We start from the raw sequence: 27,996 nt of genomic DNA, 5'->3' as shown, positions 1-27,996 counted from the left end.
GTAGAGATGCAAGAGGGAAATGGGGCCAGTGGTTTTGAGGCAGTATGGTGTGAGATAGAGGTGAATAGAATCAAATACTTGGTGGGATGTTGTTATAGACCTGGTAATGTGGATGGTGGTGATAGTGAAATGTATAGTCAAATAAGCCAAGCAAATAAGAAAAGGGTGATCATTATGGGTGATTTTAATTATGGCAATATAGACTGGAATGAAGAGATAGCAACTGGAAGTAAAGAAAATGAGTTTCTTGAGTTTTTGAGGGATAACTACCTCAGACAGTATGTAACAGAGGGCACAAGAGTTTTAAGGGTCCTGGATTTGGTCATCTCATCGGAGGATGTAATTATCAATGAGGTATCAAATCATCCACCAATTGGTGAAAGTGACCATGAGGTGATTACTTGGGTGGTTGCCAGCAGTGCAAGGACCCCTGTGAAAAAAGGGTATATGTGGAACTACAAGGGGGGTGATTATGAATAGCTCAGGAGACAGCTTGCAGGTGTAGCATGGAATGAGGAGTTAGCTGGAAAAGAGATCAATGCAGCTTGGGGGATTTTCAAAAAATATTTAGTGGATGCAATGTCTAAATGTATACCACGGGTGAGAAGGTTAAATAAGTTAGGTGTGAGATGGATGAATAAAGAGATTAAGCATGCAATACAGAGAAAAAGGGCATTGTGGAGGCAGCATAAGAGAAGTGGAAGTAACCAATTTCATGAGTTCTACAAAGACCAGGCAAGGAGAGTGACTTGGTTGGTGAGAGTAGCTAAAGAGAGGTATGAACAGCAGTTAGCTAATGAAGCTAAAAAGAATCCTAGGGAGTTCTTTCGATATGTAGCCAGCAAAAGAAAGAATGATTATGGAAGGATGACATTGATTGGAGGAAATGGTATAAAGACAGCTGTTGCAGAATGCGTGGTGGAGATACTTAATGAGCAGTTCATAAAGATCTTTCAATCTTGTGAATGTGACTTCATGGAGAGATTAAGAGCAGTTGATGATGGGGAGGAGAGACTGACTGTAAGTGAGGAAGAGGTGTTTGGGGAGTTGAGTAAACTAGATGTAAATAAGGCCGTGGGACTTGATAATATATCACCGCGTATTCTAAAGGAATGTGCCAGAGAGTTGACACCTGCCTTGACATATTTTTTTAATACGAGTCTTGCACTTGGTCAAGTCCCTAAAGAGTGGAAGGAGGGCAAGATTGTGCCACTTCATAAAGCAGGTGATCGAACTCAAGCATCAAACTATAGGCCTATCTGTGTGTCAGGTGTTGTGGTTAAGTTGTTGGAGAAGCTTGTGAGAACTAGGATCCAGAGTTGGGTTGACGATAATGGTATTATCTTTGATGAACAGCATGGATTTGCTAAAGGGAGGTCGTGTTTTAGTAATCTACTTACTTATTACAATAAAGTGACTGCTTCCTTGGACAGAGGAGAAGGATACACAGTAATATATTTGGATTTTGCAAAAGCTTTTGATAGAGTACCTCATGATAAGTTGACAGTCAAACTAGAGCAGATGGGGTTGGATATTAGATTAGTGCATTGGATTGGAGACTGGCTATCTGATAGGTATCAACAAGTTGTGTATGGGGGTGCAATATCCAGGAAAAGGAAAGTCACTAGTGGAGTGCCTCAGGGATCTGTTTTAGGGCCATTACTATTTAACTTGTATATTAATGATATTGGCAAAGATTTGGATGGAGATATTCAGTTGATTGCAGATGATGCAAAGTTGGGACGAACCATAAAGAGTAGTGAAGATGTTGTGGCCTTGCAAGAAGACTTGAATAAATTGAGTGATTGGGCAAGCAAATGGGGATGTGAGTTCAATGTTGCAAAATGTAAGGTTTTAAAATTTGGAAAACAAAGATGGGATGCAGAATTTATGCTTGGTGAGAATATATTGTTGGAAGTAGAGGAAATAAGAGATCTGGGAGTGATAGTGGATAAGGATCTAAAATTTAGGGGACACATCGCCAAAATTGTGAAGACAACACAAAGACTTCTGGGAATGATGAGGAGGACACTGACGTGTAGAAGTAGGGAGATTCTTATTCCATTGTATAAGGCTTTGATTAGGCCACACATGGACTATTGTGCCCAGATTTGATCACCTGGTTTTCAGAAGGATGAAGAGATGTTGGAAAGGGTCCAAAGGCGACTGACTAAGGTAGTTTCTGACCTCTGGAATGTCGAGTATGAGGAAAGATTGAAAAGATGTAATTTGCAGAGTCTAGTGGAGAGAAGGAAGAGGGGAGATATGATAGAGACCTACAAGTTGGTAAGGGGTTGGTATAGGATCAATGGTGGAGAAGTTCTACAGAGAATAGTGGGAGATAAGGAGAGAACCAGAGGTCATGCCTGGAAACTGTATAAAGAGGTGTGAGTAGGGGAGTGAGAGGCAGGTTTTTTTCGTGCAGAGTTGTGAATGATTGGAATGCCTTGCCTGAGAGTGTGGTGTCTGCAAGGAGTTTGAATGTGTTTAAGACCCGGTATGATGAGATGTGTGTGAGATAAAAGGACCTCCTAGATGAGTCTTTGACTCCATGAGGTCTTGTTTAATAATAATAATAATATATCTTCTGAAGTAGTTGTCCTTATACCATTTTCTCCAATCAATGTCATCTTTCCATAATCATTCTTTTTTTGCTGGCTACATATCAAAAGAACTTCTTAGGATTCTTTTTGGCTTCATTAGCTAACTGCTGATCCTACTTCACTTTTGCTACCCTTACCAACCAAGGCACCCTCCTTGCAATCCTCATGGAATTGGTTATTACCACTTCTCTTATGCTGCCTCCATAATGCCTTTTATCTCTATATTGCATTCTTAATCTCTTCATTCATCCATTTCATACCTACCTTATTTAACCTTCTGACTCTTGGAATACATGTAGACATTGTTTCTACTAGATAGTTCCTGAATATCCTCCAAGCTGCATTGTCTCTTTTCCAGCTAACTCCTCATTCCATGCTACACCTGCAAACTGTTTACTGAGCTCTTCATAATTACCAGCCTTGTAGTTCCACACATCTACCCTTTTCTCACAGAGTTCCTCACACTGCTGGCAACCACCCAGGTAATCACGTCATGGTCACCCTCACCAACTAGAGAGTGATCGACACCTCATTTATAATTACATCCTCTGATGAGATGATCAAATCCGGGACCGTCAATCCTCATGTGCCCTCTGTTACATACTGTCTGAGGAAGTTGTCCCTCAAAAACTCAAGAAACTCATTTTCTTTACTTCCAGTTGCTATCTCATCATCCCAGTCTATATTGCCAACCAATCAATCAATCAATGTTAAAATTATTACTATTATTACGGGCAACTCCAGGGAGTCATTAGACTCATCGGGGGAGGCCCCAAATCATATTCATCACAACTATTCGACATTCATACAGTATCTATCATACCTCGCCTTAAACTCATTCACTGTCACAGCATCCACCACAGACTCAGGGAGCGCATTCCACTCATTCACTACTGTAAAAGTAAAGAACCCAGCTCTAACACCTTTACTAACCACACTTTTTCCCAGTTTCCATGGATGTCCCCTAGTCCTCCCACAACCAGCCCTGTTCTCAAAAATATCTTCTGAATTAATTTTATAGAAACCCTTCAGTAATTTGAATGTCTCAATCATATCTCCCCTCCTCCGCCTATCAACCAATTTTTGCAACCCACAAATCCTCAACCTGTTCTCATACGGTTCATTCCACAGACCTGCTATCATCTTGGTCACTCGCCTCTGGATCCTCTCCACCTCTTCCCCATCAAGAAGAAACCTAGGTGACCAAATCTGAGCACAGTAGTCGAGATGGGGTCTTATCAAGGCTCGATACAGAGGAACAATAACCTGCTTGTCTCTGCTTGTCAACGTATTCTTCAGCAACCAAGTGATTTGATGAGCTGATTTGACCACTTTTGCAATGTGTCCCCTAAATTTCAATTCCTTATCCACCAACACTCCTAAATCTCGTGCCTCATCAATTTCCTGGAGCACGGTTCCACCAATACAGTAAACTGCTGCCAATCTTTTCACCCCAAAATGCATAACCTTACATTTTGCCACATTAAATTGACATCCATTCTCCTTAGCCCAGACCTCCAATCTATCCAAATCATCCTGCAAAATTTTGACGTCATCTGCATTCACTATTGCCCTACCCAACTTCACATCATCCACAAACAAATGAACTGTTCCTCTGAGATCCTTTCCTATATCATTTATGAACAAATTAAACAGCAGTGGTCCAAGAACAGATCCTTGTGGCACACCACTAGTCACAGGCCGTCTTGTGGACTCTACTCCTGAGTAAACCACTCTCTGTTATCTCTCCATCAACCACCCTCCTATCCATCTCACCAACCCTAATACCATAATAACCCATAATAATCACCCTTTTCTTATTTGCTTGACTAATTCAATTATACATTTCATAGTCACTACCATCCACATTAACAGTTCTATCACAACATCCAACTAAGTATTTCATTCTATTCACCTCTATTTCACACCATATTGCCTCAAAACCACTGACACTATTTCCCTCTTGCATCTCTACTTTGTATGGACTTGACTCTTTCTCTATCATCAATAGCACTCCTCTCCCTTTTTATCCTCATGAAACACAGCATACCCTTCCATCTCTATTCCTGTCAAGATGTTGTCCTCATCCAACCATGTCTCACTTATTCCAACAATTTTGGGGTGAACAGACTCAACTAATGCAACCATTTCATTTGCCTTGTTTCTTACACTTCTAACATTTGTATACACACACAGCAGCTTATTCCTGGATCTATAGCTAGTTCCACTGACACCACTTATTTCATGTGACCTCTCCATGCTTAACTTGAGCTATTTCTTTTTCTCCTTATTCATCTTCAAACCTCTTTCGGATTCATCCCATTCCCTTTTTGTCTACACATGCATTCACATTCACTTGGAGCATCTAATTTTCTCACGCTGTGTTCTTCTGTCCACCCTGAGCTTTCTTGTTTCCCTGTCTGTCTTGCACACCTGTTCTCTCATTCTCTATACTCATGCTACTCACTTCATTCACAACCAGCTCTTCAATCTCTCCTGTCTTACTCTCCCATTCTTCCACATCTCTTACCACTTGATCAAATTCATTCTTTGCACTCACATCTCTACCTTCTAGCAGCAGTCAGTACAAGCAACTCACACCAAAACCACTCAAATGCAGTCCATTATGCCTATACAGTTCACTTCATCCTTCAAACTCATTCCACACATTAACAAACTGCATTCCTTTCTCCTCACACATTTCTGCTAACATATCATTCATAATTATGTTGGAGGTTTAATGGATTTATTACAACACTCAAAAATAATTAAAATAGAATTTAATACTTCCTATATTTCGTCCTAGTCACTAGGACATCTACGGGGATTACAAAAACAATTAATGTAACATGCACACAAAAACTTACAATACTAAGCCCAACCACGTGGGTGACACTAAAGTCCTATCTAGGTGGAGTGCCCTCTAAGGGCAGTAGTAGGTGGTCTGGAATGTAAGGTGGGACCTCTGGTGATGAGTGTTTCCCAAATCTTCCAAAGCTTAATACAACCATATTTATTAAGATTTGGTTGGTTACTGAGAGCTGCTGCTGCTTCTAAGAAAAGTCTCTCTTTCTTGAATTTGCTGTGATGGAGCATGGTGGTTTTCTTCCATGATACTCTGTGGGTGGTGTCCAAAACATGGTCAGCCAAGCCTGAATGGCCATAGTTGTGTTTAACGATGTACGACTTGTGTTCCTCCAGGCGGATGGATGCTGATCTGCCTGTCTGTCCAAAGTACGCAAGCTTACAGGAACAGGGTACTTTGTAAACTCCAGGCAGAGAGAGAGGAGGGAGCTGATCTTTCGTAGAACGGATAAGGGTAGCAAGTTTGCGGTAGGGCTTATATGCTGTGTGTAGGTTATACTTTTTTAGTATCTTGGCCTATTTTTTCCAAAGTGCCAAGGACGTAGGGTATGATGATGGCATTTTTAAATTCTTGTTGACGAGAGGGACGGGGAATGGGGGAGGAATTTATTATTTTTTTGATACTGTGTTCGCTGTAGCCATTGGAGAGGAAAGTTCTGTGTAAGTGGTTAAGCTCAGTAGTGAGGGCGGTTCCACTGGAACAAAGATTGTGGGCTCTCTTGGTAAGAGTTTTAATGATGCCATATTGTTGCGAGGGGTGGTAGTGGGAAAGTTTGTGAATGTATCTGCCTGTGTGTGTGTGGGTTTTCTGTATACAGTGAAGGAAAGTGTATCATTAGGCAGGCATGTGACTAAGGAGTCTAGGAAGGGTAAACAATTGTTCTTTTCCTTTTCCATAGTAAACTGGATTCTTGGATGTAGGCTATTGAGATGACTGAGGAAGGAGTCTAACGTGTCTGGGCCATGAGGCCAAATCGAGAACACGTCATCTACATATCTTAGCCAGATAGAAGGTTTGAGTGGGGCTGAGTCTATGACTCCTTTTTCGAAATCTTCCATATAGAAGGAAATTCCTCACCGGAAATTCCGCTTCCTATATAAAAAACTCGACCCACTTTAAAGCCCTCACAGAAAATTTAACCTTGAATAATACAGACATATTAGTATGCTTTGATATCTCCTCTTTGTTTACCAATATTCCCTTAACTGACACTTTATCTCTGTTAGAAAACGTTTTTCCTTCTGACATCTTAGATCTCTTTTCCTTTGCCATCAACTCTGGGTATTTCTCTTGGAAGAACAAAATCTACAAGCAGATAGAGGGAACAGCCATGGGTTCCCCCCCCCCCTCACCCCCCTACCAATTTCTATATGGAAGATTTCAAAAAACGAGTCATAGACTCAGCCCCACTCAAACCTTCTATCTGGCTAAGATATGTAGATGACGTGTTCTCAATTTGGCCTCATGGCCCAGACACGTTAGACTCCTTCCTCAGTCATCTCAATAGCCTACATCCAAGAATCCAGTTTACTATGGAAAAGGAAAAGAACAGTTGTTTACCCTTCCTAGACACCTTAGTCACACGCCTGCCTAATGATACACTTTCCTTCACTGTATACAGAAAACTCACACACACAGGCAGATACATTCACAAACTCTCCCACCACCACCCCTCGCAACAATATGGCATCATTAAAACTCTTACCAAGAGAGCCCACAATCTTTGTTCCAGTGGAACCGCCCTCACTACTGAGCTTAACCACATACACAGAACTTTCCTCTCCAATGGCTACAGCGAACACAGTATCAAAAAAATAATAAATTCCTCCCCCATTCCCCGTCATTCTCGTCAACAAGAATTTAAAAATGCCATCACCATACCCTATGTCCGTGGCACTTCGGAAAAAATAGCCAAGATACTAAAAAAGTATAACCTACACACAGCATATAAGCCCTACCTCAAACTTGCTACCCTTATCCGTTCTACGAAAGATCAGCTCCCTCCTCTCTCTCTGCCTGGAGTTTACAAAGTACCTTGTTCCTGTAAGCTTGCGTACTTTGGACAGACAGGCAGATCAGCATCCATCCGCCTGGAGGAACACAAGTCGTACATCGTTAAACACAACTATGGCCATTCAGGCTTGGCTGACCATGTTTTGGACACCACCCACAGAGTATCATGGAAGAAAACCACCATGCTCCACCACAGCAAATTCAAGAAAGAGAGACTTTTCTTAGAAGCAGCAGCAGCTCTCAGTAACCAACCAAATCTTAATAAATATGGTTGTATTAAGCTTCCGAAGATTTGGGAAACACTCATCACTAGAGGTCCCACCTTACATTCCAGGCCACCTACTACCGCCCTTAGAGGGCGCTCCACCTAGATTGGACTTTAGTGTCACCACCCACAGAGTATCATGGAAGAAAACCACCATGCTCCACCACAGCAAATTCAAGAAAGAGAGACTTTTCTTAGAAGCAGCAGCAGCTCTCAGTAACCAACCAAATCTTAATAAATATGGTTGTATTAAGCTTCCGAAGATTTGGGAAACACTCATCACTAGAGGTCCCACCTTACATTCCAGGCCACCTACTACCGCCCTTAGAGGGCGCTCCACCTAGATTGGACTTTAGTGTCACCACCCACAGAGTATCATGGAAGAAAACCACCATGCTCCACCACAGCAAATTCAAGAAAGAGAGACTTTTCTTAGAAGCAGCAGCAGCTCTCAGTAACCAACCAAATCTTAATAAATATGGTTGTATTAAGCTTCCGAAGATTTGGGAAACACTCATCACTAGAGGTCCCACCTTACATTCCAGGCCACCTACTACCGCCCTTAGAGGGCGCTCCACCTAGATTGGACTTTAGTGTCACCCACGTGGTTGGGCTTAGTATTGTAAGTTTTTGTGTGCATGTTACATTAATTGTTTTTGTAATCCCCGTAGATGTCCTAGTGACTAGGATGAAATATAGGAAGTATTAAATTTTATTTTAATTCTTTGTGAGTGTTGTAATAAATCCATTAAACCTCCAACATAATGTCCTCACAGCACTTCAGCCTCTACATAATCATTCATAATCCTTGCTCTCTGCTTCATCTCACCACTCTCATACCTGGGTAACAGGCTTACTACCTTTCCTATCACACTATTCTCTTTTATCTATCTCAACAACCTCCTGATATCCAATCTGATGTGTTCTCTGTTTGCAGTGAAGTCATTTGTACCTATTACAACTACCAATTCTTTTCTCGCTTACTTCTCATATCTAATGCCTCAATCACTCTAATCATTCTATATCCAGTAAAACATACTTTATGCATCCTCTCATCTAGCACACCTTTAATAATTGAATCACCATACAATGCCACTTGTGGGTCTTTTGTTACCTATTTTATACCAACATTATTTGTTTTCATCATTTTCACTCTTCCATATATATCTCGAATTCTCTTAACTTCATTGCGCATCCATTTCATCTCTTGCCTCATCATAACCAACTGATCTTTCGAATCTTGTGTCACATCTTTGCTGTCATTCATTATTTTGAATTTTTGAACTTTCGAACCTTGCATCACACTTTATTGATTGAATCAATCAGATGATGTCTAGGGAAGGAATTTTCATTTTTATATCCTAAGAAATACTCATGCTCTACACTTATGCTCTACACTCATGCTCTACACAATCAATCTTGAAAATTTTCATGGGTCTACCATGCCTTTTGAATACTACTCTCAAAAATCATTGGGAGGCTACACTTTAATACTATTCTTCAATGCTCTCAGGTTTTTGGAATGACAGATAAGGAGTGGCTTCATTTTGAAATTTCCCAAGGCATTCAATTCCAGCATTAACAGACAATCTTTCAATTCAGCTTCTTAATCCTTTACATCACATGTTAATTTGGGGGCATCGTTTTCTAGACAAGACCAGTTATGTGATGAATTTAATTCTGTAGTACTAGATTTTGTTCACTGTGATATGTGCAAAATGTATTTGCTTTGAATCATTTTGCAAGGGTGCACCATCCAAGTGAAGACAACGTAGTGCCAGATGTAATATTGACTGATGTGAGAACACAAGTAGATGAAATGGAGGTGCTTATGACATTGTAGAACCTCAATGTAAATATATCCATGGAATTAGATGGGATATTGCATCATGTATTATGAGAATGTGCAAGAGAATTTGGCAGCTCCTCTGATCAAGATAACTAAGTCATAGCTCTGCCAAAGGAGTGGAGAGAGGCTCAAAATAGCTCTGTTGCATAAAGGAACCACCAAGGTATTGGAGAAGTTGGTAAAAATCAGAATTCAGGAATGGATGAGCAGGAATATGATACTCTATGGGGATCCACATGGTTTTGTGAATGCTTAAGTAATTTGCTCACTTTTTTTTATAATTAAATGACAAGTGAGTTAGATAAAAGAAATGGCTATACAGTGATGCTGTTGGACTTTGCAAAGGAATTCAACAGAATAATATATTGAACTCTGTTAACACAAACTGGAGCAAATCAGGTAGCTAGTGGTGTACTGCAGGACTTTGTACTTAGGCCCCTGCTATTTAAACATCAGTGATTTAAAGGGAAATATCGAGTTTTCTATATGATTCGATACTCAACTAAGATTATACAGGGAGATTCTATGGAAAACAAAGAATAGAAATAAAAGCAAGGATAACAGATACCAATTTAATATGGCAGAGTGTAAGGTAATGGAAGAAGAGATCTCAATCTGCTTACTACACTGATGAAAAGTGGGCTAAGGGAATTTGATTAGGCCAGGGAGTCATGGACAGAGAGTTGAAGTTTAAAGGGTGTATTACAAAGGCAACAAAAACAGCTCATCAGATTACTTGGTTGTTTAACACACTAACAAGCAAGGGAAGAGAGGTTATTATTCCTCTTTATTAGGCTTCAATAAGGTCACACCTGAATTACTGGTCAAACATTTGGTTTCCTAAATTCCCTGGGGATGAGATGGAAGAAAAGCCAGAGATGAGGGACAGACTGTCGCAGGTCTGTGGAATGTTCCCTATGAGGACAGATTAAGAGGGAAATATAAGAGAAACATGTGTTATTAAAGTGATTTTATAGGATGGCAGGTACTGAGTAAATAATGGTTAGTACAGCCTCCAATTATGAGCGACTCCATGAAGATGACCATGAAAATATTTGGAGTGATACATCACAAAAAAAAAAAAACTTTTCTATAAGTAGCTGATGATATCCAGAAAGGCAATCCTTAACCTCTAGTCTTATGATGGTTCACCACCTGAATTCAATTAAATGATGTCTTGCAGTCATATCCAAGAATTCTGTTATCACGAAATGTCTTGTTCTTACTCCAGACACAAAATTAAAAATCACTCCAAAACACCTACTTTCATGCTATGGCTCATTTGCACATACTCCTGACAGCAGTACTCATTTGTATATGATAGTCAGACTCAATGTCAATTTTTACATGATGTATCTGACTTTCATGTCCCCCCCCCCCTTGATTTTTCTCTTTGTTCCTTAATTTATGGCAACCAGTGCACATAAACTTTAGCAAATAGTACTAGTAATTAATATAGTTAATAGCAGATTGAGACAAATGATTTTGATTAGCCAGAAGAGAATGTGAGATGAATAAGAAATAAGTGTGACAGGAAGGGTAATGCTGCAGCACTAAGTAGTACTAAAGGCAACTGATGCGAAGTCGCTGGCCTCTGTATACAAACCCAGCCATGAAGATACTTCATGCACAAACTTTGTAAGAATATAATTTCTAGGCATCTTTAATTTATATGAAGCGTAGTGTGTTCTAGATATGATATAATATAATGAGTTGAGATGGCATGCAAAGATTATGGATGGTATTCTAACAGACATGTATAAAGAAAAAGGAGTGTAGTTTATGAACATGTTTGATGAGTGACAGACTGTATTCAAATAGATTTAGTGAGGGCCAAATGGGAAGTCAGTTGGTGGACAGGGAAAAGGGAGTGTAAAGAGGTCTGAGGAAATAAGAGCCAATGTGGAAGAACAGAAGCAAAGGTTAATACAACAGAATAAGGTAGGAATACTTATAAATGGAAAGATGAGTAGTGTGACAGTGAAATAAGAGAATAGACATGCAAAACAAAGGGAGAATTCAGGATGGACTCCTCCCTTTCCTTGTTCATCTTACATGAAAAAGGCAGATCCTGGAATCAAGAGCAAACGATTGAGCAGACAAAGAAATTGGATACTCTGAGATACAAGAGCAGCATTAGAATGTCATAGAGAAAAGTAAGCAATAGGTATGATAGAGAGGAATGGGAAAGGGTAGGTGTGGAAGAGTCATGTAACTCTGAAAAACAGAGAAGGGAAATATCGTATACAATGGTTGGGATACTTGCAGATGGTGAAGGAGATAAGGAATCTCAGAATGATAACGGAAAAGCATCTAAAATTTAGGGGAGACACTGTTAAAATTACGAGGACATTATTTCAAATTATAGCAATGTTATGGAGAACATTGTCACTTATATAAAGCATTAATCAGGCTATGCATATGATTTACTGTTTATCATCTTTTGTTTACATGGTTTTCAGGGGATGAGGATACTGGAAAGAATCACAGACAATTGACTAAGGCAGTTTCTGATCTCTGAAATGTTAGGTATGAAAAGAGAGGGGGGGGGGAAATGCAAATTACATACCTTCAGGGATAGGAGGGAGGGGGAAGAGATGAATGAGATAAGTTGAGGGATTGTTGCCGATTGATATAGAAGAGATTTTTCACAGAATGAGTGGGGATAAGGGTAGACCAAGAGGATATAAGGAGGGTGTGCAGGGTAATCAGAGGTTTTTTGCATGGTGAGCAGTTGGCAAGTGAAATGCTTTGCCTGAGAGTATAGTGAGTGCAGAAATGTACTCACCACACTCTCTAAACATCCCCTGCTTTGCACAGGCAAAAAGACTGCACTTGTAAAATTATTACAAGTAAGCGAGTAAAACAACAGAGCAAGGAAAGAGAGATGAGAAAGTAAAATTAGTTGAAGACACAGTTTAATGAGCTGTGTGTGACAATGGGACTGCCCAAGATGAGTCTCTTGATTCCATAAAAGGTTTGATGTTAATGATAACAGTAAACTAATAGTTAATGGAAAAGTGAAATTGAATATTATTATTATTATTATTATTATTATTATTATTCAGGCCTCCATGGAGTCAAAAGACATTGTGGGAGGTCCTTCCTAAGAAATACAAAGTGTATTAAGACTCATCGAGGGGAGGTTCCCCCCCCCCCCTAAGAAACACAAAGTCTATCATACCACTCATTGACCGTTCTCGCTCTCACCACTCCATCAGGCAATGCATTCCATGGTTCAACCACCCTCCATGCAAAGGAACCACTCCTCACCCTCTTGCTCACAGTTTCCTTTCGTAACTTCCAGGGATTGCCTCTTGTCACCACTCCTTCCCACTGTTCAACCAAGTGAAAGAACTCCCCGGTGTCAACCCTGTAACCACCTCTCAACAGTTTAAAAGTCTATAAATTTCAAGTAAAAACAAAAGTTTCTCTTGCATAATTTCTGGCATTTAAAACTGATACCTGAAATTATACAAGAATAATAGGAGAATAACAGGAGTTGACTTTAGAATATTAATGCCAGTAAAAGTTTCAGAAACAAATTTAAGTTAGTCTCAATTTACATTCTAAACTGCTGACAGCTGCAACTAGATTAAATAGTGTATTGTTTTTAACAATGAATATTGAAATTTGTTGATAACTGCTGAATTTGTTGAATCATAAGATGCTTAAACTATGATTTTCACAAGATGAAAATCAGCCAGTGAGAGCATAAGGAGGGCAGTTCATGCTAAGGATTTAAGATTAACCACTATCCAAGGCCATAGCTGCAGCATAAGAAAACAAAAGGTACTTCAGAATTAAGTTACTGAAATTCCATAAGCAAAGAAGCGTCTCAAAAGAGAAATAATAACGTGTTCTTACCATAATCTCTGTCTGGTGATTCTGGTGACAGATCATTCAACATATCTGGAGCACTTGAGGAGTGAGGTAGTCCATCTCCTGACAAATATATGCAACTATGATTCAAATGCTTTCTAGCCAACAAATTAACTAATTAACAATAACACATACAGTATTCTATATAATATGAGCAAAGGGCTTTTTTTTTCTTCTTATATAAGCACCTCAGTCAATAAGATGCTGTTGATATTTTCTCTAAAAAGGAAAAAGTGAAGCCATTTGTTCTTTATGATAAAATTGAGCAACATACACAAAAAATAATATGAAAATTCAATTCTTACTGTAGAAGAATTCTAACTGTAATCAAATTCTTGTGGGTCACACTGGATTCATATGAAAAAAGTTATGGCAGAACACATCACTTTTCTAAAAAAAAAACTAATCTTATTCAATTTCACGTACTAGTTCAACTAGTTCAATATATAACTGAACTTCAGTACATGAAAAATTAACTAAAATTGAATTTAATTCAGTACTTCAATTTTGGTTATTGCATCCACCTCTCATTGCACTGTGCACTATTACCTGATAACCTGATATGGCATGATGGATAACAGTCCCATGGACTTCGATCACTTAATCAGTATGAAATAGTCGTGTATTAAATGTTAGCGAGCACCTGGCTCACCCAATTTAGGGTTGCACAGAGGCACCAGAATCGATAAGCAAAGCAGCTTTCGGGCGCTTATGTTTCCACCTATCGTGTTCGTCATAATTAGATGACTCTTGAATGAGTTGATTTGGATGAACAGCTGCTTTGGCAAAATAAGCAACAGCACTGTTATGGAGGAAAGTGGGAATATCTGGAATATCGGCATCACGATGTAAGAGAGCATTTCTGACAAACCACAGAGCGTTGAAGATCATACGGAGGCACTTGTTTTGTATAACTTGTAGCTTTTTGATGTTAGTGGGGGAAGTGTGACCCCAGGCTGGCGATCCGTAAGTTAACGATGGTCTGATAACTGTTTTGTAGATCCGTAGTTTGTTTTCAGTGCTGACTTGACTTCTTCTATTGAGGAGAGAATAGAGTTGTACAATTGCACAGTTTGCTTTTTTGCATGCATAAACTATGTGGGAGTTAAAGTTTAAATGGTTATCAAGTTGAATGCCTAGATATTTGGTGCTAGATCTCCATGGGATGGCTGTGTTAAAAAGTTTAACCTCTCCAAAGTGAGATGCTTGTCTTCTTGTGAATAGAATGGCAGTGCTTTTATCGGCATTTACAGATATTCTCCATTTTTTGAACCAGTCCTCTAAATTTGGTGCTGCAGTTTGTAATCGCTGAGTAGCTATATTAGGCCTGAGAGATCTGCTAAGAATTGCCATATCATCCGCATAACTAGCTATAGTGGTTAGTGATGTGCTAGGAACATCAGAAACAAAGATGTTAAAAAGCAGCGGTGACAGCAGCGAGCCTTGAGGGACACCAGCAGTGATTTTTTTCAATGAGGATCTAATTCCACGCAACTTGACCTGAATTTTACGGTCCTGTAGAAAGGAGTTAATAATTTTGGTAAGATAAAGAGGGATGTTGGCTGCAGTTAATTTATAGATGAGACATTTGTGCCACACCTTATCAAAAGCTTTTGCAACATGTAGAAAGATAGCTCCTGTGTGCTGTTTCCAGTTAAAGCCTGTAGTGATGAACTCAATCAGTCTGTGAATTTGCTGTGTAGTGCTATGTCCAGTACGGAAATCAAATTGTTCTTTAGGAATTATGTTATTTTTATTCACCTCCTCATTAAGTCGGTTGAGAATGACTCTTTCTGCTATTTTTCCTAGGCATGATAGAAGACTGATAGGTCTATAGCTTTGTGGCATCTGAGGTGCCTTACCAGGCTTGAGAATAAGAAATATATCGGCTTGTTTCCATCTTGAGGGGAAATAATTAATTCTCAGAATTGCATTAATAATGACTACTAAATGCATGACAGCTTTGTGTGGGAGGGCTTTAATTGTTTTGTTGGTAATTTCGTCTGGCCCAGGGGCTTTTTTGTTTTTAAGCTTCTTAATGATTGAATAGACCTCTTTAGGTGAGGTGGGACAGATATTTTCACAGCTACAAGGTTGCCGAAGCACAGAGCGTACCCTACGATGTATTTTTTCTATGAAGACTAGATCCGCTTGTGCATAATTAGGACGGCACTGAAGTTGGAGAGCCTCAACGAGAGCTTCTGCTTTTTCGTTATCTCTGTAAACAAGACCTCTTTCTCTGTGAATGGGCTGGATGTTAGAGCGATCTGTACGGAAAGCTTTAATCAACTTCCACAGAGAATTATCTTCAGTTTTGAGAGAACAGAGTTTTCTTTCCCATTGCTGGTTTCTGTGATCTTTTAAAGCGTAACAGACTAGGTTGGACGCTCTATTTAGCTCTCGACCGTCTTGCAGAGATAGCGTGTTGTGATAGCAGCGTCTGAGCCTATTTTTGTTCCTGATCAGAGCAAGGATTTCTGCAGGAAGTAAGTTAACTTGAGTTGGGGTGGAAATAGAGCAAGCTGCGGATAAGCCAGCGTGTATTTTACATTCAAGATTGTTGACTGCCGCATCAATTTTTTCACGGGTGGAAATAGTAGGTACTGAGTCTATGATAGTGTTTATTTTAGCCTTGAATTTTACAAAGTTAGTGTGGGATTGGCTGGGAATGAGCTCAGGCTCCTCCCCTAAACTTAAGAGTACTGGATTGTGATCTGAGCTTAGCTCGTCAACCACTTGAAGTCGGAATTGATGAGAAATATTGTTAAAAATAGCAATATCCAAAACATCAGGTCTGCCGATCGCTCCATAATGTGTTGGCTCAATCGGGCCTGCAATAACAATATTTCTCTTCAAGGCAAAGTTGTAGAGGATCATTCCGTTGTTGTTAAAACTCTTGCTGTTCCATAAAGGATGCTTGGAATTAAGATCTCCTGTTACAATTATTGCTCCATTTGTATCTAGTAGCTGAGAGAGATCAGAGGGGAGTAGAGGTTTGCCAGGGGGGGTTGTATACAGAATAAATCCTTAAGCTGCCTGCATTGTTGGTATGAATTTCTATGCCTGTCTCCTCGAGGTTAGATGTATTAATCTTCTTAATCTCATTATAGTGAATGTTTCTTCTGACAAAGATGGCAGTGCCTCCACCTCTGGCATTAAGTCTGTCATTTCTAAGTAACGAGTAGTTTCTGAGTTTGGGATTATCGCAGGGACGTAGGTGAGTCTCGTTAATGAGGAGAATATCAATTTGTAAATGATCTGTAAGTTCCTGTAATTCCAAAATTTTGCTGTTGAGACCGTTTGCATTCCAGAATATTATCTGCATAGAATTTGATGTTGAAGCCGGATTAGTCATTAATCATGGAGAAGATGACCTGAGTATTCCTAAGGAATTTGTTGGTGTCGGCCTGGCTTGGATTTGTTTTGCTGAAGGCCATTAGCATCTCCCCTAGTGAGGCAGCGAGAATTGCTGAAGAATTTTGACCGCTAGTTGCAGGGAGTACCTCAGTGTTACTCGAGGAAACCACGCAAGCATAAGATTTATCTGGTGTAACTTTTCGTGCTTTGATTTCAGGCACAGATCTCACAATATTTTTCTGAGTGGGCTGGATTAACTCCTGTCTAGGCTTTTGAAGGTTGGATGGGTGGAGAGAACAACCCTTGTAATTTGCAGGATGTGGGCCACTGCATTTCGCACATTTAGCAGGTGTGGTCTTTGGCTTGACGCAAGTGTGCGAGGGATGGTTGCCACCGCACTTCACACACTTGTAGTCTGCTCTGCATAACATTTGCGCATGCCCAAATTTTTGGCAGCGATGGCATTGACCAGCCGATGCCTTTCTTCTCAGTGGCTCGGTCTTAATGACCAAGTTGCAGACTATTCTAAGATCATAAATTTCTCTCTGATCTTTACTGATCTCTACTAAGACCAGAGGCATGGGGCGCTTGTCTGCTCGATACATTCGAGAAATCTTGATCGGCTCCAAGCCTTGTAATCTAAGGTCAGTAGCTATTTCTTCTGATGTTATGTTTACTACCAAACCTCTGATCACTACCTTGAGGTTCTTTTCACTTTTAAGTTGGTAAGTATGGTATGGAAATTAATGATCGTCCATAAGTCTGGTGAGCTGGCGGTAGTCCGTTGTTCCTTCAGGCTGTGTGCGGACTCCATCATCTGTGTTTTTGGCTGATGAGAACTTGATGTTATTTTTCTTCATTGTCTCTGCAAGCAACGACCATTTTTCCTTAGATCGCAAGACTACTGGTGGGATCCTCTCTTTGGGCTGTGTCGGTATATTTGTCTCTGTGTCCATTTGAGGTACAAATTCAGGTTCTGCAGCAAGAGACTCTTTCTTTCTCTTCTTTCTGCTGACTTCCTGGTAATCATTAGAATCTATGTCAGTTGTTGTAGCGGAGGAATTGACGCTGTCATGTGTAAGGCGAGAAGAAAGTTCGGAGGTTTGAGGGTCTTCTGTCTCGACCTCCATAATCTGATGAACTTCTACCTTTCCTGGCCATTTTGTGTGCAAGATGTTACCAATTTGCCTAAAGATAGCTAGAAGTTCTTTGAAAGAGAGATCCTCATATGGTGAGTTCATAATTAAATCTAGACTTGAAGTGGGGGAATGATCTGCCTTGACCCTTCAACCACTGAGTGCTGCACAGGGTGGGGAACAGGAAAGGACCTGGAAAATGTTTTTGAAGATGAAAATAAAAGTCTTACCTGCTCTGATGATCGAGCACGCTGTTGACACTATAGGAGAACATCAAACAATCACTATTTTAATTTTAATGTTGAAAGGAACTCTGAACTAATCATTAAAAACAAAACTTAATCACTGCTGTAATACTACAAGGAGCACTGATAAACACGTCTGTACTGAATGAAACCAAAACTAAAACCTGTGCACTATTACAGATTCCACCAGTCATTATATACGGCTCTAGTTCTTCAAAATAAGGTATACAAAAATCTGCTTGCTACTTTTTCAACTAACTGTTATTTTGTCTTTCTCTGTTATAGGTGTGTGGTGCATGTACACATCTTATATCAAACTCTTGTAGCACATCAGAGGCAAATATGTGGCCAAGAGGTTAAGTAGTATGTAGAAATCTTTTCATGTGTTTCTCAAACTGCTGGAGATTGTAGTAGAGTGAAATGGAATGGAATGAAAAATAAGGATAAGTTGATTCTGTAGGTTTCAATCTGGACAGCAAATATATGTTGACTAGTAGCTGATGGTGTTCATACAAGTTAAAAGAAAGGAGAGAAATAATAGTGGCCACTTTAACAGAATCTTGCCAATGAAAATGCCATAGGCAAGGTTCAAACAGAATATCTGAGACAGTCATTGCTAGTCAATCTGGAAAGCTAAGGAAAAGATCACAAATAACAGGACTGTCCTCTTCTGGACAGTATCAAGAACATTTAGATATGCCAATGGCCTGCCTAAGATGTGGGATGAATATTATAAGGTTAGACACATTTGGGATTTACATAAGGTTAGCAACTGCACGTGTGAAAAGTAGTGTGTTGAGCAGAAACACATAACCAAGCATTTTAGAGGCTATGATGTCATGTGGCATGAAAAGCTATAGGATAACTTGGCTGAAGAACTGATATTTGGAGATCTGAATATTACCAAACATAAGAGGAAGTAAAGTGAGATCTTTCTTGTAAGAATGAGATAGAAGGGCATTTTTAGTAGCAATTTAGTTTACAAGGTTGTACCTCATCTCACTGAAAAATGGAAAGGAGATAGAATTTAATGCATTAGTTACGGATGATAAAGCTTGAAATGACTGTATACTATCACTACAAATCTATGGATAGGATTTGTGATCAGTGAGAAGAATTTATTTATATATAGGGTTAAAGCATGGATGAAAGTACAAGTATCTGGGAGAAAAAGCCATCCAACGGGTGTAGAGGAGTAGAGTGCCTTCCCGCAATGAGTTCTTCGACTCCTTGGAAGTATCACGTAGTAATAATAATAACATGACATTTAGTGAATGACCTGAGAGAAATTGGTGACCAACTGCAAAAGGTAGAAAGCAGAGACAATAAGACAGTAATTTAGTGAGTAGATCTGTGCCCAGGTGAAATGACTCTTTTCATGTTTTTTTTAGAAACGGATGTGATAATCAATAATTAACTGGTAGGCATTAAGTGAAGAGGAAAGGAAATAGGAAAGATGTTAACTGATGATGACTTGATTCTGATAAAAGTGACAGCAGTGAAATAAGGGTCTCATGGGTGAGTTTTTTATTGCTTTTTTTATTATTTTGAATAGGCTAAATATAGGTTTGCTTCCATGTTGAAGGGAGTCTTTCTTATAACAGCAAAAACGTTTTCCCACTTGGTTACATTAAGTTATAATAAACAAGATATGATACTGCTTAAATCCTTTACCCAAGCATAAGCAAAGTTGCACGTGAAGTATCTTCAAGACTAAATTACTAGTCTAAAGTCTGTATTCTAACAGTTCAACATCCTTTATTATTGTGCCTGGGAAACTTAATTACCACATTCTCCTTAAGCACAACAACTTGTCATAAAATTTGATGTTTGTGACCATCTGTGAAAATAATAATGGTGATGGTGGACCGATGAGTCTTAGGACTCCCTGGAGGTGTCAAATAATAATAAATAAAAAAAAAAATTATGATTTATCATGCAATACTTTCTCTCCTCCGCACAACTTACTTCATTTTCTTGCCCTTTTCTTCCACTTACTTCTCCTTTCATTTTCCTCTCTGCTATACACACATCCCAGATCCAAATTGTTTGCATTTACATTTTGTCCTACAAAAGACTCCACATTAGTAGCTATTTTACTCATCACTGCCTCCTTTATCATTCACATTATCTTCTATTACTTTTATACTAATCATTCATATTTTGTTCTCTATCACTCACTCCTACAACTACATTCTCTACACTCATTTTTGTTTTCTAGATTAATGCTCATCACTTCAACTGGAGCAATTTTGAGCTCACAACTAGAATTTCTCAGGTTCACAAGACATGCTGGCCTGGTTGGCCAAGTGGTTAGCGTATCCGTTCTCCAGTCAAAAGGCTGTGGGTCCGAATCCTGACATGGGCATGGATGTTTGCGATTGTTTGTGTGAAAATACTAGTGGTGGTGGTCAGCGGTAGATGGTGTTGGTGTAGATGATGAAAGTAGTTGGTGGATTGGTGTAGATGGAGAGTTGTGGAGTAGGTGCCCTCAGTGTGACCACCACTAGTACTTTCGTACTAGATCTAGTAAATTTTATAAAATGTTTAGTGTTCTAGTACATTCACCAACAAATCTAGTACTTTCTTCTTACGAATAATAACAATAACAACATGAGAGTTAGACACATGAGTTTAATATTTTTCTCTTCTCCCACATGTCACATTCAGTGACACCAGCATGATTTCTCTTTTTTTCCTCCTCCTCTCACTGTTCGCTAACCTTCTCTCCCACCACCAAGATCCCCTACTTACACAATCTGACTGGCATTAGCCAATGAAAATATATTCTTCGCTATTATGAAAGATCATTACAACAATGAAAACAAGTGGAAAAATTAAATATTTTAATATAAGTAACTACCTTTTATCGATGCAGAGCATAATGTGGATCCCATTATATAAAATTTTGCTCCACAATGTGGAGCAAAATTTCAAACTTCAACGATGAGATATAATCGATGTTGTATGAATATCAATTCATTGCTCGCAGTCGCAGTTTGATTTGGAGTAGGTGTCTGTTCTGTATAGTTGGTTTAAAGTCCGGCATTTTTATTAATTTTATTAACAAAAACTGTTCAGTTCTTCATAAAAAATATTATTTAGATTTTCCTTTTAAACATGGATGAGTGGCAAGAAAAACTTTCTAAATTTAAATTTGATTCTAAATCTCAAGGAAAAAAACAACTGAAAGAATATTTTCAGCAGTGACAATAAATAAGAATAAAATAAGAAATCAACTACAAACTCCCTTGATGAATGGGCTTCTTTTGACAAAAAAAAATTGAAATATTCATCAGCATACAAATTTTACTATTTCTGAAGAGTTAATTAATTTAGCAAAATCAGGTAGAATAGAGTGCAAAGAAAGCAAATAAAAATCTAGTATTTTTTTTAGATTTAGTACCCTTTTTGTTTGCATAAGTTGTACTAAATATTTTTACTAGGTGGTCAGCCTGGGTGCCCTCCCTTGATGAGTCTTTGCACTCCCTGGAGGTGTCATACAACAATAATAATGATGACACTCTCTCACTTTTGAACAAACCATTCACCCTAATAAGTACACTGCACACATACACTAAGTCAAGGTCTGTGTTTGTCTGTGTAGATGGCCTATCTACACAGACAAGCTATTTGAGGAATTGAATAGCTCCACTGCACTCATATGAGACCACTCTATATAAAGATTTCATCTGATGAAAATCGAATGATGCATATGATGCTATGTTATTCACCTATCTCAGTTTAATAATAGAATATAATACTGAAAGCTTCTAAGTAAAACTTTTATATTCTTCCATTACTTATTTTAAATATCATTTTAAATAGCTACATCACTTGGCCAAGCGCAAATATCACAATTACACATGTTCTTAAATTTTACCACTAATTACTGAAAACTGCTATCGTTATCTGATCAACTTCTCCTTTCTTCAAATGATAAATTAGGGTTAATAAATTTAAAACCATCATGGCATTTTTTTTTTTATCTACTACAAAAGTTCTTTGTAAATTAAGCAATCAAAGAAACGTCATTAGAGTGTAGCATGTGTGTGAAAGCACACATTAATAAAAATAAATAAATAATAATCGTCCAGATTAGACCATCTCATAGATAAATACCATGATAAAACACACAGCTAAAATACTGATAGTAACATTTAACGAATAACGGAACCCTTTTTAATATACCTAAAATGTACGGCATTTCGCATTTTTAGTACATTTTGTAACAGCTAAACAGTTGTTTATTATAAACAAACAAAACACACATTTTTTTTTTTTTTTTTTCAGAAATTCGACCAAAATAATATTTCGGATTGCCGGTTCTTGCAAATGTATTTACAATACAGTAGTTGTTTGTGTGGATATATCTGGATTACTGTGATAACGTAATACGATAGAGTTTGTTATTATTATTTGACACCTCCAGGGAGTCCAAAGACTCATCGAGGGAGAGTGTGCCAACAGCATCGAACGTCTGCGCCCTTCCAACTACTAACCGCGCTCAAACTTACTTAACTGAGCCATTAGTAGCAGAGGCTCTACCAATCGACCAATGTTGGAACAAGATCTTTCGTGTGTTGTAAAGCAGTCAGGTGTTGCCTACAGTTAGTTAGGCTTTCTTTTATCCTCTGAGCACATAGGTTAAAATATTTTCCTTCCCCACAGTGATGTGTGTGTGTGTGTGTGTGTGTGTGTGTGTATATATATTTCAGACAGTCTTTATACATAATTAGCATGAAAACGTTGTAGTTGAAGCTGTTCTTTCGTTTGTTGCATTGTTGGGAGAGTGCGTGTTTGCTGCATCACGTGAACGTCAGTACATGATTACAGCTGAATGACTATCTGGGAGGTTGTAGCTTAAGTTGTTATTTAGATGAACAGGATTGAAGATGATTTCTCTAGATTCCACAATTTTTCAATCTATTTCGTCACTGCAACGGAAGATGTTAGTAGATTTTTCCCAGCAGACTTTGTGACTTTGGTTATCATCATTAGGATTAGCCGAGAAAAGGATATGACTTGATAATGCACTCGCTCGCTGTCTCTTGTAAGTAATGTCTCTCATGTGTTCTTCCATACGCATTTCGACAGATTTGTCTGTCTGCCCGAAATAAGGAATATCGCAGTCACATAATATTTTATATACACCAGGGTATTTGAGTTGATGATGACAAGGTTTTGGGTGGCTAATTAAGGAACGGATCTTTGGAAGTGGAGTGAACAAGGTTCTGATATTATATTTTCTTAGAACTTTTGCTAATTTGTGTGAAACAGTACTTATGTAAGGAATAGATATATTGCCTTTGAATCTATTTGTTTCTTCTGAGTGATGTCTAGGAGGATTAAGAAGGAATTTGTCAATGATTTTCTTGGAATATCCATTAACTTCGAAAGAAGTTTTCAGATGGTTTTTCTCTAAGAAGTTCATTTGTGTCATCAAGAAGAGAACAGGCTCTATATCCCAAGGTGGAAATTATTCCAAGCTTATGAGGAGGGAAACGATGGGACTGACTGTGCAGACAGACAAATCTGTCGAAATGCGTATGGAAGAACACATGAGAGACATTACTTACAGGAGACAGCGAGCGAGTACATTATCAAGTCATATCCTTTTCTCGGCTAATCCTAATGATGATAACCAAAGTCACAAAGTCTGCTGGAAAAATCTACTAACATCTTCCGTTGCAGTGACGAAATAGATTGAAAAATTGTGGAATCTAGAGAAATCATCTTCAATCCTGTTCATCTAAATAACAACTTAAGCTACAACCTCCCAGATAGTCATTCAGCTGTAATCATGTACTGGTGTTCACGTGATGCAGCAAACACGCACTCTCCCAACAATGCAACAAACGAAAGAACAGCTTCAAATACAACTACAACGTTTTCATGCTAATTATGTATAAAGCCTGTCTGTGTTGTTTCATAGTCTTTTAACCCTCAATGTTTAGTGTTTTTTCTTTTATAATGTCACCTGAAGAAGGCTGTTACAGGCCGAAACTAGTAGTGTGTTTATATTAAAACCTTTTTACTTAAATCTCGGTTCTAGTCATTTAATTCTTCATAAAACTATGTATGTTAACCGAGTCAATGATCATTCTGTCATATATATATATATATATATATATATATAAACAGGATAAATTGTTCTCTTAGAGGAGAAACCGTTATCAAGTGCCAATAAACCGCAAAATTAAATAGTAAAGAAGAGTGGAATATCCCAATCTCAAGCATCGCGAATTTATACTGGTTGCTATGCTGTATTTGTGTTTTGCGTCCCCATATTAAAAAAATTATGTATGCATAAATTTATTAACATACCATCTGTAACTCATACGGAAGATTGATTTATATTGATAACACATGCAACTCTTCGCCCGTAATCAATCCCGATAATCGCATATTTTACTTCAAAAAAAATCGCTGTGAAATTGGGCGATACAGTGTGTATCATCAAAAGACACTCAATTTATTACATGACATCTGCAAAGGATCAAAGTCACTTAATCCACGAACTACACAAAACGCCATCTTCTACCCACCACCAATAGGATTTTTGTCTGTATATTGAGATACTGTACGGGAGACAGCATGGCTTTGTGAAGGTAGATCATGCCTCAGTAACTTGCTCAAGTTTTATAACACAGTGACGGCTTAACTGGATAAGGGTTTATAGTGATACTGCTGGGCCTGGCTAAGGCATTTGACAGGATACCACATAGAATTCTAATCCGTAAACTACAACATATGGGAATAGATATATGGTTGGTGAAATGGATAGGTGGGTGGGTGATGGAGAGATATCAGAGAGTAGTTTATTCGGGATTAGAGTCCAAAAGACGGCCTGTTACTAGTAGTACCGCAGGGTTCTGTTCTTGGACCACTGCTGTTTAATTTCTTCATTAACGATATAGGGAAGGTTCTAAGAGGAACAGTTCATTTGTTCGCTGATGATGCAAAGTTAGGTAGGGCAATAGTGAATGCAGACGATGTCAAAATCTTGCAGGAAGACTTGGATAGATTGGAGTTCTAGGCTAAAGAGAATGGATGTCAATTTAATGTGACAAAATGTAAGGTTGTGCATTTTGGGGTGAAAAGATTAGCAGCAGTATACGATATTGGTGGAACTGTACTCCAGGAGATTGATGAGGCCAGGGACTTGGAGTGTTGGTGGATAGGGAGATGAAGTTTAGGGGGGGAAAAATTGCAAAAGTGGCAAAATCAGCTCATCAACTCACTTGGTTGTTGAAAAAAACTTTGACGAGCAGAGACAAGCAAGTTATTGTACCTCTGTACCGAGCCTTGATAAGACCTCATCTCGACTACTGTGCCCAGATTTAGTCACCTAGGTTCCTTCTTGATGGGGAGGAGGTGGAAAGGATCCAGAGGCCAGTGACTAAGATGATAGCGGGTCTATGGAATGAACCTTATGAGAACAGGTTGAACATTTGTGGGTTGCAGGAATTAGTTGATAGGCGGAAAAGGGGAGATATGATTGAGACATTCAAATTGCTGAAGGGTTTCTATAGGATTAATTCAGAGGATATTTTTAGATCAGGACTGGTGGTGGGAGAACTAGGGGACCTATGGAAGCTGGGCAAGAGTGTGGTTAGCAGGGGTGTTAGAGCTGGGTTCTTTACTTTTAGAGTGGTAAATGAGTGGAATAAGCTGCCAGAGTTTGTTGTGGGTGCTGTGACGGTGAGTGAGTTCAAGGCAAGGTATGATAGATACTGTGAGAATGGCATATAGTTGTGTGGACATGATCTTTAGGGCCTCCCTCGATGAGTCTAAGGACTCCCTGGAATCGCCCGTAATAATAATAATAATTTTGCTAGTATACGAGATGAAAATCCCACGTTTCAGGGAGAAAAATTCCTGCTACTTCTGTAAGAAATCGGGATGTGGTATTCCAAATGATGAAAACAATATGGGTGTTAAAGTCAAAACTTTGACTTTAACACCCATAACACACACAATACAAGGAAACGTAAGTGTAAAAATCACTACTGGAAAATTAATTCCGGAAACCGGGGGGGAGGAATAATATCCTGTAATTAATTATTTTAGGAGCATATCTAATGCTACCTACTGACATTGCTTGAGTTATCTATAAACCAATCATCCATATACTCGCAAACCAGAACTGATAATCTCAATTAGAATGTTGGTGTCATTAACATCAGAGAAGGACGGCGCATAAACATCAAAAATATGAGTCATGATTAGACACTTTTTGTTTTACACTCACATAAAATATCACTATCAGGGGCGAATGCTGGGCTTGAAATTCACGCTTGCTCTTCTTATCATTCAGGGAGTGAGAGGTATGATTGAAGTCTGATTAGAGGAATCATGAATTACTGACCATTTAAAACTATATATTTAGAAATTTATGTACACTTAATCATACAAATGCAACATTTATTTTACAAATGATATTCTATCTTTTTCAATTTAGCTACTTGAATACAAATTCTACCCTACGGTTCTTTATGAACTGGTCAATAACATCGTCATAAAAAGTTGGTTATAACTTATTTTCCCAAGCAACATACACACTTGTAAAGGCTGGCTGAAGCTCACTGGATAGAGCTACGTTGACTGCATATGGCCTGTGTTTAAGCAACAGAATGAGACGACGTGAAATGGCTATGCATGCACATTTAATCACAGTGCTGTTGCGACGATCTGGAAGCTCCTACAACCGAGCAAGCCACGGTAGCTTTGACTAGACGAGCAAACATCGGCCTTCGATACACAACGCAAAGCTCAATTATTGCCGTGCAAGCTTAAGGCATCTTTCTGTCTACAAAAATAAACCTAAATGGAATGCTTATAAATGCATGCATTTATTAAAAAATAAATATTACTTCTTTCTCAATTAATGAGCTTGCGCAGCAAGCTTGGAGAATTCGCCCCTGATCACTACAGTCTAAAGTTTTAATGTTTGGAACTTTGTAACATAGAAATTAACAAAGTATACTACAGGGCTAATATTCATTTGAAATAATATGAAATAACTATTTATTTGTGCTGGCAAATGAAGTTTCTAATAAGAAAACGCTGAAGCAGAGTCCAAACCTTGTTTATCTCATAGTCTTGAGTTAAACTTACTAATGCTAAAGGAAAATATGACATTTTAAAAAAATAAATTAAAAATAAAATTTTAGCTACAGGAGTAGCTTTGAAGCACAAGGAATCGGAGGTAAAATTAATAGCCAGAAGGGACAACTTCATCCCCACAGTTTTGCAATCAAAAGCAGTTTCTGTATGTCAGTGAAGGAGACATAAAAAGTAGATTTTGAATTTTTAAAATAAAATAGAGAAAAACAGCCAAGCAGATTGAAAAAAAAAATTATATATAAGCATATCAAAAGCCCATATCGAGTGATGCGAATTTTCAGGTTGCGGTATTCCAAATGATGAAAACAATACGGGTGTGAATGTCAAAACTTTGAGAAGCTTATGAATTTCTTGTTTGCATTGATCATAAATATTTATTTGAAGGTAAACATTTTATTTTTCTTTACAATTTTTTTTTATGGTCGACATTGATGTCACATATTGTTTTCAAGAAATATGGTAACCCTACTTTCAGACACTTGTAAAGTTTAAAGTCTTAATTTCTGTTTAGTTATGAATGCGGAAAAAAAATTACAAGTGCAAAAAGAAGTTTCTGTATGTCAACGAAGGAGACATAAAAAGTAGATTTTGAAAAGCATATTATGAATTTTTATGAGAAATGTATCTCTTATTAAGAAATGTGAGAAAGTA

The 27,996-nt window shown here is 38.4% G+C and overlaps 1 protein-coding gene across 1 annotated transcript in view; it reads right to left on the bottom strand.

The window, feature by feature from the left end:
- Positions 1–27,996, bottom strand: part of LOC150096515 (potassium voltage-gated channel subfamily KQT member 1-like) — a 231,548-nt gene that overhangs the window by 99,630 nt on the left and 103,922 nt on the right. Inside the window, exon 12 of the mRNA XM_090408631.1 lies at positions 13,464–13,592. Within this exon, the coding sequence (XP_090264757.1) occupies positions 13,464–13,592 (129 nt within the window). The remainder of the gene's footprint in view (positions 1–13,463; positions 13,593–27,996) is intronic.

This window comes from Typopeltis vanoorti, chromosome 18, assembly GCF_054136105.1.
Source record: "Typopeltis vanoorti isolate ZY-2024b chromosome 18, IOZ_Tvanoo_1.0, whole genome shotgun sequence".
In the NCBI taxonomy this organism is placed as follows: Eukaryota; Metazoa; Arthropoda; class Arachnida; order Uropygi; family Thelyphonidae; genus Typopeltis; species Typopeltis vanoorti.
Note: the sequence above shows the minus strand (reverse complement) of the source record. Positions and strands in the feature narration are given on the sequence as shown.